The sequence below is a fragment of the Magallana gigas genome, chromosome 10, assembly GCF_963853765.1.
Source record: "Magallana gigas chromosome 10, xbMagGiga1.1, whole genome shotgun sequence".
In the NCBI taxonomy this organism is placed as follows: Eukaryota; Metazoa; Mollusca; class Bivalvia; order Ostreida; family Ostreidae; genus Magallana; species Magallana gigas.
Window position 1 is genome coordinate 8,555,567 of NC_088862.1, and position 10,570 is coordinate 8,566,136.

The 10,570-nt window shown below is 32.2% G+C and overlaps 1 protein-coding gene across 4 annotated transcripts; it reads left to right on the forward strand.

Moving 5' to 3' along the window:
• The first annotated feature begins 4,634 nt into the window (after positions 1–4,634).
• LOC105319765 (uncharacterized) lies at positions 4,635–10,570 on the forward strand. 4 transcript variants are annotated; one of them, XM_011417441.4, is made up of 7 exons: positions 4,635–5,134; positions 6,616–6,779; positions 7,044–7,193; positions 7,556–7,669; positions 8,290–8,493; positions 8,773–8,952; positions 9,939–10,570. In XM_011417441.4, exons 1-6 carry the CDS (start codon positions 4,944–4,946, stop codon positions 8,943–8,945), a joined length of 996 nt encoding a protein of 331 aa, XP_011415743.2. In that variant the 5' UTR covers positions 4,635–4,943; the 3' UTR covers positions 8,946–8,952; positions 9,939–10,570. The 4 variants fall into 4 exon arrangements, with proteins under 4 accessions (XP_011415743.2, XP_011415744.2, XP_011415746.2 ...); XM_011417442.4 differs by having other exon boundaries at positions 4,635–5,125; XM_011417444.4 differs by having other exon boundaries at positions 4,638–5,125; positions 6,631–6,779.

A 10,570-nucleotide genomic window follows, 5' to 3' on the forward strand; every position in this document is an offset into this window, starting at 1 on the left:
TTTCCTTCGCTAATGAATCTTTATCACAAATGATTTGTATCTACCGTTGACAATTCGCCATGGGTGACGGGCGCCGACCTTTCAAGATGTCCGCAAATGACCCCCTCTCTTCCTCCACCTTAGTAAGTAAATCAACAAGTAAGCAAAATAGTGATGCTGAATTTTCACCTATTCACGTTATCACCTAATAATTAACGACGGATCTGACAAATCTTAAAATATATACAATCTCTACAAACAAAAATCTAAAGTATACTATTTGTTTCTTTTTGAAAGTTTTATCATTTGGACTTTCTTAGGGAAAAAAACGAGGCAAATAGGCAATTGTGCTTACTTTAGATAAAAGTTTTCATGTATATTTGTATTTATTGATTATTTTTTTTTATAATAACATTGGAAATTCAAATATTCATTAAACAAAAAGACCTTACTGTGAATATTAAGAAGTTTTTAGGCCAATGTAAAATTACCAAAAAAAGTTTTGCAGTTTTTTCAATACACTTATACATATTTCAATATGTTGAACAACATTCAGATATTGTTTTCCGATTGGTCGACGCATCGCCTACTATTTCGACGTTTCATAATATTTAATACAACAACTGCATGCCGTTAGTTCTTAAACTATTTGGAGTAAGTGCCCTTTGAAATTCTTTAAAATTAGAGTAGTTGCTCTTAAATATTGACGTCACATTTATATGTCTAAAGCAGAACGAAATTGCACCATCGAGATTTGCTCAAATCTCTGCAAAGGAGAAAACATTAAATAGCAACAAAACATTGTCAGTAAATACGGTGAAGCAAAGATTTTAAAAGAGTATTTGAAAGGTGAGGTTGAGAATTTTGAAGATTTTAAATGAGTTAATTTGGGCAATATGTAAGGTAACCTGTAGTCTTGTATAGAACATGAGTTTGCGAAGATCATCGCTTTTTGTGAATAAATGTGTCACTTAATAGTCCTTGGAAAAACAAGATGTATGTTTGGTTTACCACTGACTTTTCTATTTTTTCGATTTATTTCAATGTTAAACCCCCCCCTCCCCCATTGTGGCCCTATGCTTTCCGGGGTTCTAATTTGAACATTTAGCCATATGGTTTTTCTGAAGAAGATTTTAAAAAAGTAAACCTTTCTCCATTTATTTCTATGAAAAAAATTAGAAATCGCATTATTACTCCATATTACCTCGGGTATTTTGGTTTAAACAAACTTAAATGTACACTATTACTGCCCGATGAAGCTTCCACACAAGTTAATTTTTTTTAAAAATGCCAACAACTTTTCACTTAAATATCAAATGACCTCTCCTTGAAAAAGGGTTTGTCCCTTTATTTTGACACATTTGAATCCCTTTCACCTTAGAATTATTAAGAAATTGGCCAAGCGGTTCTGAAAAAGAAATCGAAAATAAAGGCTTTAAAGAGAGACAGACAAACAGACGGACGTTGGACAAAAGGTGATTAGAACAACTCACCTTTGCTTGAAGCTCAAATTGTTTGCCATATCATGCAAGCAATTTTACTTATGTGGGCTTCGAATAAAACCTAAATATAGTTATCAAAATGGGCTAAAAAAAAGAACATTTTAATTCAATATAACTAACTCGAACTTTGAAAACATTTTTGATGCAAAATATTAACAGGTGAACTGTACTATACAACAGATGAACTGACAAAAGGTAAGTGGTCAGAAAAAAGCCCATGAATGGATGAACAATGTCAGTATGCTTATATGATTTCACATTTTTTTGCACAGCTTTGTACAAAGTAGAGTTTTAAAATGGATTCCACATACATTTTTAATAATGTGAGAACCCTCAAATGACCTCTATGCAGCGGTAACCCTTATGAATTCTTAGAGCTTTATTCCATTTAAAGTTTTAAGTAATAAAACTGCAACTGTCAGTTTATGAAATATACTAGGTAACACTTGACAATCATTTGAATTATTTTGACCTTAAGATTAGAATTAAATAAAGTATTTAAAAATTACAATTTCCCACTTAAAAAAAAATCAATGCGATTTATATTTAACACTACTTTTTGTGTTTTATTTTTTTTTGTAGATTAAGATGGCGCATATGCTTTGTTGAAGTTATTCCAGATAAACTCAAAATATACATCGTACTGTAAAATTATTTTCTCAACGAATAATTTTTTTCTATTAAATTGTAAGAAAGGCTAACAAAATGACAGACAACAAGTAATCAGAAAAGCTCACTAGACAGTAAGTAACCAGAAAAGCTCACTAGACAATAAGTAATCAGAAAAGCTCACTAGACAATAAGTAATAAAGAAACTCACTAGACATTAAGTGATGCATAAAAGCTCCCTTGAGGTAACATGTCGAGTGAGCTAACAAAGTATACATATTTAAACATTATATAAACAATTATTCATTAAGTACAATTGATAAATGATTGAAACGAAATCATCTAACTTAACCACTGAATTAAAAAAAAAAGAAATGTTGAGTTACATTTAACAGGAATCAAGACGTACAGGCAGCAAAAATGAAAACAGTGTGATTAATCGCGCGTTCGGTTCCGACATTTCGACCGTCCGATCAATGCATTCTGGGCGACCTTCGTGACTTCTTAACCCCTGCTATGGCCAGCGGTCAATCAGATCGATAAAGGTATCAAATCACGTGATCTACAACTCTCTTACTATCGTTGTGCAGACTTAATGAAATATCTGGATGCCAGCCAGCGATTGCAACCCAAAGCTACTGACAAGAAAAAAGACTCCAAACATATCGTAGTGATTACTTCTTGTAAGGAATCAATCAGTTCTTGCAGTTAACCTGTACAGGGGACGGTTCTCGAAAGCATTTTCATAAAACCTTTCTATCATATTTTTATTATCAATAGGTTCTTTTCTGTGGTTTCCAGCAAACCTCTATTTTCGAAAGCCTTTTCATAAAAAAATCCACAACATTGGTTCGGTTAGTTATGATACCTCGTAAAAAGTGCTTTTAAATGTTTTTATGATAATTTCGGTAGCTATAATCTGTCATTTTTATTTTTAAAAAATGTGATGACGTTAGTGAAACAGTCATGTGATGATTTTATTGGTGCTGCTCAATATGTGTTACAGCAAAAAGAACAATTATGAGGTACGAACTCATAAAACAAATTTCTTATATAAAATTTTCTTGCAAAATTTATCTCTTTTAGACAACGAATAGAAATACGTAAAAACAAAACAAATAAAGATGAGAGACACTCTGAAAATAAAACTTGATAAATATTCTTCGTGAGAATGTTAGTCATTTTGTATACACCCCTTTTTTTCTTCGGCATATAATCGTTAAAAATGAACCAAATCAAACGTGCGCGCAAATAGCCTGTCTGCGGCCGTTAAAGTCTAGATCTCATAGATCGTGATATAAAAGGTTGATTGCTTTTACGCCATAGACACAACAAATATGAAGTAAAAAACAGAGGAAAGGGGATAAATTCATGGCAGAATTGGGAGCATTGTGACGGCTTTTGTGACCCCTTTGCGTCAGACCTATCAATATTTGTCTGTTTGGTTTTTAACAATTAAATCCAGACTTTTCAAAAACCCCGTCAACAACAGATCTGGCAGGAATGGGATTTCCCTGTAAAAATATCAATGTAAATAATAATATTTAAAAAATTGTCGGTATTTCAAATAAATTTTGAGGATTGTTATAGAAAATTGGTGTTTACTTGTTGAGGAGCAATGATAGGAACTGCTATGTTTTTGTACCAATAGCGATGCCATTGAAATATGATTAATACGTCATTCTTTTTTTTGAACACATAAAAAATTGCCGAAATAACTATAACATAAGAGGAAAAACGAAGATATGACGTTTTCAATGTATGATTTTCCAAATTTTTGTCGCTTCAAATAGCATTCAATAACGTCTAATATAATTAGAATTAAAACAAAACCAGTGTAACTTTCATCTGGTCCTCAGCAAAACACCTTTGATTTTGATTTTCAAGATATCAGAAAATGAAGTAGTTAACAATTCAAAAGTGCAAGAAGTCTTATCTTGAAAAGAGTGTCTGCACTTTAACATGTTAGCAGATGTGTCTGCATAGAAAACAAAACAAGTGCTCTAAACAACTGTTATTATAATTATACGATTAATTCTAATCTATATTTGATATCGATTGAAACAATGATGATTACAAAAAACGAGACGTATTTTTTTTTTTTTTAGAATATTTTTGAGATACGTATCTATTTGACCGTCTATACTGCAATATAAATGCATTATAACGAATAAGAATATTATTTTAATAATAATTATAATATTTATCTTTTACTATACTAGTAGTTAATGACACTATAATTTTTGGACGATTTAACCTTTTACTAAATTTCAGTTTTATATTTCCAAGGTGAACTATTTCATATGATTTAAATATTGTGATTTCACAAGGCGAAGTAAACTAATCCCGATATATGTTCAAATATCTAATCACTTATTATTGCCGTGTAATTGATGTGTTGTTTTTAACACCTACGTTGCTTTCCAATGTCAAGTTCAGTAGCACCAGACGCCCCCCATCATCGCCTGCCAAGGTCATATCTCCCCCAAAACAAACCAGACGATGCAATACGTCTTCATTGACTAGTACTCTTAAGGCGTGCAAAAAAAGGCGGGAACGATTCATTAACATATAACCTTTCACCCTTAACACCTCTAGGTATGATATAGAGGCGGGTAAGAACAATGTTGTTCCATTTGAGATTTGAGCGGCAGTGTTGAATGTACATTGTGAGACAATTCAGCAAACTCGACAATTACTGACATTACATTAACAGCTACTGGGCTAATAGTGGACGACCTTCAAAGTTGCTGACACCTAGTCTAAATGTGAAACTGCTTGTCATAGAACAAGAGTACCAGCAGGGACCATTCCCTTCTTTTCAAATCTGTTTTCCGTATCGTTTTCATCACCATGCTGTGCTTTTCCAGACAGTTTAACTTTTTACTCGCGATGGCAGTGTGTTTCGCGACACTCCATGAGTTTGTGATAGGAACTACAACACCTGCTTCAACAGAAATAAGTGAGGACAGTTCAGATACAGCCACAATGACTCCGTTTATGACGAGAGATAGAATCTCGATTATGCACTACAGGTATAAAATGTGCGTGTCGTTTTATTTCCTTTTTTAGTTAGACTTGTAGTTAGTGATGGTTAAAGTAAAGATCAACTGATTTATCAGTTGACTGAATGTTGTGTTTTAGTCTCTCTTGAGAATAATCACTCAAATTGAGACAAAAATGTTAAGGGAAATCCATACGTTATCTGACTCAAAAAGTAAAAAAAAGGAAATTTTCTATGAATTTACGAAAAGTATAAATATGTTTATACTGGTACTTTTATATATTAGTATTGTTACTTCAAACTAACGTATGGGATTCTTGAATAAGATATTCATTGTCTTTTTAAAACATTAAAACAAAGTGTAACCTCCCAAAAAAGATATGAAAAACAAATAAATCAGTGTTTCAAAATATAGTTTTCCAAGTAACAATTCTAAAACCAAAATATTTATATTTTATTAAATTTAATTTTTTTGTCAAAGTGATAAATTGAATAACTTAATAAAGCACAATGAATATTATATTGTAATTAATTTTGACTTCGTGATGCATGTCTTAGATATATTCTAATCTGTAATCTAAAACATTCTTTTTCTATATGTTCTTTGATAAAGGTTTTGTCACATAAAACTTCGACTTTAACTTTGCCTATTTTATGTCATGAATGTATGCAATTGCTTTTAGTTTTTTTTAATATTGTTGCTATATACTTTATTGTGTTACTTACACATGAAATGTGTGCTGTGTTCTTAAACCTAAACTATCCCTTAACTATCATTTATACTGAATTTCTTCCACTCTCACATAAATATACATATGATAATATGAATTAATTGAGCAATATAGTAAACTTTTCTAATAAAAGAAATGTATGGCTTCAAATAAGTAAAACATGTACATCATTACAGATTCTACATATTTGTGGTATATACATGTAAGCACCAAATGCCTCAGTATTCTTATGGACAAAAATAGATTTACAACAAAATTCAGCACCTGCGTAAGTTCACCAGTGCGCATTCGTTTACACCGTAGGAAACTGATCCATAGATAATTTTGACATTGTTTTGACCTAATTTTCACAGTGTGTTTTGACCTAATTTTCACAGTGAAAACAATCGGATTTGTGTTCCAATCCTGACCTGCCATAATTTTTGTGAATGTAACTTTCAAAAAACAGATCAAAATAGGTAAACATTTAGGACAGATATCTGTTAATGTTTTTTATCAGTGGAGTTAAATTAGGAATTTCAAACTAAAATGTAAATCTTAAAAAAAAATCTATTTCATAAAATTAACAGAAAAAAACCTCAATTGAATTAATACATATTCTAATAGCTCTTCCAGTTTTTTTCCTTCTAAACCATTTAAATATAACACTTTTGTTCCTCTGTAATAAACGACTTGTACCTTAAAATACCTGAAACGTAATCTTAATAAAATCATAATAACAATTCGTTCTAAAACCCAAATAAAACGTCCCAAAAACTTACGGAGGCACAGCATCGTTTTCATGTTACAGAGAACGTGCTTACAGGAGACAGGAAATCCGGAACAAGGTCCTGGCGCACTTTGGATGGACTTCCGTTCCTCAGATCAGACCACGTGACCGGGAGATCATCAACATCACACTGGCCAACATCTCCTCAATACGAGTCACTGAGCAGCAGTGCTTTACAGCATCTTGTAAGTCAAAAGATACGATTAAAAGAAATAATCGCTACTCAGATTCAAAACAACGTACTTGGCATAACTTTTGGCATAACGAATGCAGACAAGAGTTCTCTTTTTAAAATTTGTGACGGAAACTGGTGGTGTTCTTTGTATCTACTCATTAAACTATAAAAAATATCGTTTTTTAAACCGCAATTTTTTTATTATTTTATCATATACAGTATATCCAAATATCGTTATTAAACAACCTTTTATATAAATTTGGAATATTTGTAGGTGAACTGCCTAACAGAATTGACGAGAACATGTGGAATGATTCCACGTCGGGGAGTTTGCGCGTTATATTTGATGTTCTTCCCTCAGACCAATCAACTAACCCTGAAATTGTCAACGCCACTTTGATGTTGCATCTTAAGGAGAGAGTTTGTAAGTAGTAAAATATTTTAGATCTATTGTTTAACAGTTATAATAATCCCCAACGTTCAAATCAAGCGGCTTTTCTTGCACATTTTCGTTATCCTGTCTTAATATGTCTCAGAGATCAGAGATTGATTAACATTACTCTTAAAACTTTTCACTTGTTTTAAGATAACAAATTCATCAATGAAAATAAACCTTAGGCGACTGTCTGTTTGAATAATGTTGAAATCATGTCCACAAAATATAAAAAAAAGTAAATTAAAAACGATATTTAGCATAACTTGACAAGGACATATAATCAAAGTTTATCAAGTTAACCTCCTTTAATTACCTTGGTATGTAATACATGTATTGATTTTTTTTTGAAGTGTGTAACTGTCCAGATGATGCAGATTTAGATAGGATTTCTATCAAGGTTCTTCAGTACCTGAAACCTCTTAGACGCCGAAGCAGAGCCCGAGGAAGATCTAATAGATTAAACGGTAAGTCACCCTCGTTTATAGCATTCAGTTTTGCTTCTTTTAAAGATAAAGAATTCAACAATATTTGCTGAACATTAAACTGTTTCTTAATGCATTAAAATCTGATCCCCTCTTGTCTGCTGTAATTTATTTTCGAGCAACCGGGTCCAGGATCATAGAATATTTTAGTATTAAGTCAAATTTTCACTACATGTACTTGAATAATTAGATAATTAAAAAACAAAGATATTGACATTTTTAATGTTTGGATTGCAACAAGATTTAGAAAATATATTTCAAAATTTAATTCCATCCGATAATAAAACTTTTAAACAGTGTACAAATTCTGACGTTAATCCAAGACAGCTTCATAATCCTAGGACCTGAAGCGTTGCTCGTCATTAAACATTGTATTAAATGTGACTATATGACTTGCCTGAGAATAGTCAATACAATGTTAGGATATAAGTTTTATTTAATACAAAGATAAACAGATCTGACGATAGTAGTGCTAGATTGGCAGTCAACGTTTTAAAAACGACCATGTAATACAAGGTAAATTATTTGTACCAACCGTCTATCAAAAATTGTACCAACCGTCTATCAAAAATTATCAGAGATAATTTGTTATTCATTCGCAGTTGTCCGCCAACGAGTTCTTTGGACGTCGATGGTTCCTTGGGTATCAAATACATGGGTATCAGTGCCTGTTCATCAGGCTGCAAACGACTGGATCGTCCTTAACCGAAGGAATCATGGGTTTGAAGTTCTTGTTTATGACCAGTATGACCAGCCTATTCTTTCAAGTGTCGTATTTTCTGGAATAGAATGCCGACAGCAAGCAGGTTAGTTGCTTGAATGCCAAGATGAAACACCTAGATTTAAAGCTTCTTTTCACTTGTTTACTTAATTGTTCACATGTTGAATGTAATAGATACAAGTAATCGATATCATTCAAAATTGTGATCAATAAAATAAAAGTTGACAGAAAAAATGGCACTTTTAGAACTTTTTAAAGGAGGACACATTCTAGTCAGAATGGATGAGATTTTAAATAATATATTCATGCAAAATATCATAATTTTTTCATATTAAAAAACATTCATGTTTCTTGTTGTTTCTAGAATTAGATTGTATGGAAGCCTTCCTAGATCTGAACCCTCTCCTGAGAAACACAAGTCCCATACTTAGAGTGTTTAAATCTGAATCACCGTTCGTCAATCAGAGGAAAAAGAGAGAGGTACCTAATGAGTATTCACAACCGTCACCAGTACGTCCAGAAGGAACACAAAAGTAAACAATGGGTAAGTATTTCTGATGTAAAAAGGACTTTATGGTCGTGGAAATTGCAAGACTACAGTACCGATCAGACCCAACCTAACACCAAAGTAAACCCCAACAAAACCCCGGGTTTACTTTTCGGGTTTACTTGGGGTTTACTCTGGGTTTACTTTTGAAAATTTGGGTCCACTCGGGGTTTACTTTGGGTTTACTTTGAAATTGCTTTTGAGGTCAACTGTATGCATTGAAGTGTGAAGCAGACTAGTATTTTATCTTATCATCCTACTGCCTGTAATTCCTACCCTTTGTATATTCCAAATACACAGTTAGCGTCTGCTTTCAGGGGTATACTTCTGACTGGGTTTACTCTCTGTGTCCACTCTGGGTTTACTTTGGGTTTACTCTGGGTTTACTCTGGGTCCACTCTAGTTAACCCGAAATAAACCCAGAGTAAACCCAGAAAGTAAACCCAGGGTTTAGTTGGGGTTTACTTTATGTTAGGTTGGGTCTGATCGGTACTGTATATTGATATCCTCGAAAAGAAGATCGTTATAAAGATAGCAAGAAATACTAAACACTTAAAGAAAACATTTTGTAATGTTTTTTTTTACTAAGTGAAACAAATCACATCTTAAAATTTAAGGTTGATCTGCAGGGTGATTCGATGAACACCTACCTCTTTAGTTGTTAATGCATGGTAATTTAAAATGTTTTAGGGTACATGCGTTACAACTGTAAACATCATACTCTACCATTGTAAATACGTGTTGGACGTGTGCGTTTCTTCATACAGTCGTAGGGGTGAATTAATGTCAACAACTGATATAACATGCTTTGTACCTTACGAATTTTAAACCTTTTGAATTTTATTGCAATTTAAATTTAAGTTGAACAAATATGATAAAGAAAATTAATATTCTATATAATGAAATTATTGAAGAAAATTGAGAATGAAACGAGATATTTTACTAAAATTTAGTAAGAAATTAACATTTTCCGTTTGCTTCAGGTTTCCATAAAGCATAAACATCCAGAGACGAGATTGGAATTGTGACATGATTTGACAAAAAGATTTCAAACATTTTGGGGTCCTTAAGGTGTAATAAAATTCCTCGACATGTGAACTTTTGTGTAATTTTGTCAAATTTGCAGATCGCTATCAGACATTGCTTTCCAGCTTCTATCAATTTTGAGTTTGTTGGCATACAGTGACAAGTTTTGGAATACTCTATGGCTGTAAACTAAGTCTTTTATTATAATAAACCATTGCAAGGCAGCTAATGACATTTTAAGCAATAGCATTTAGATGAACATAAATATTTAACTCTTACGTCAAAGTCGATTGCTTACTTAACATAACAAGAATTACTTTCTTTTTATAATGCACGTCAAACGGTTAATCATATTATTCTACAGAGTTTTGTAAATAACGTTTATGATGAAATCCGCGTTTGCAATACTGTTGAACAGAAAGTTTTCTGTATCAAAGTATCGTGTACTTAAATTATTCTACCTCATCCTATTACGTACATGAATTTGATGTATTTATTTGTAATGTTTGTTGATTCATTAAAACTATCGCTGATTGATTGCATTATGTATTTTGTTACTGCTTCATTAAAGTTCTTGTAATATCAACAA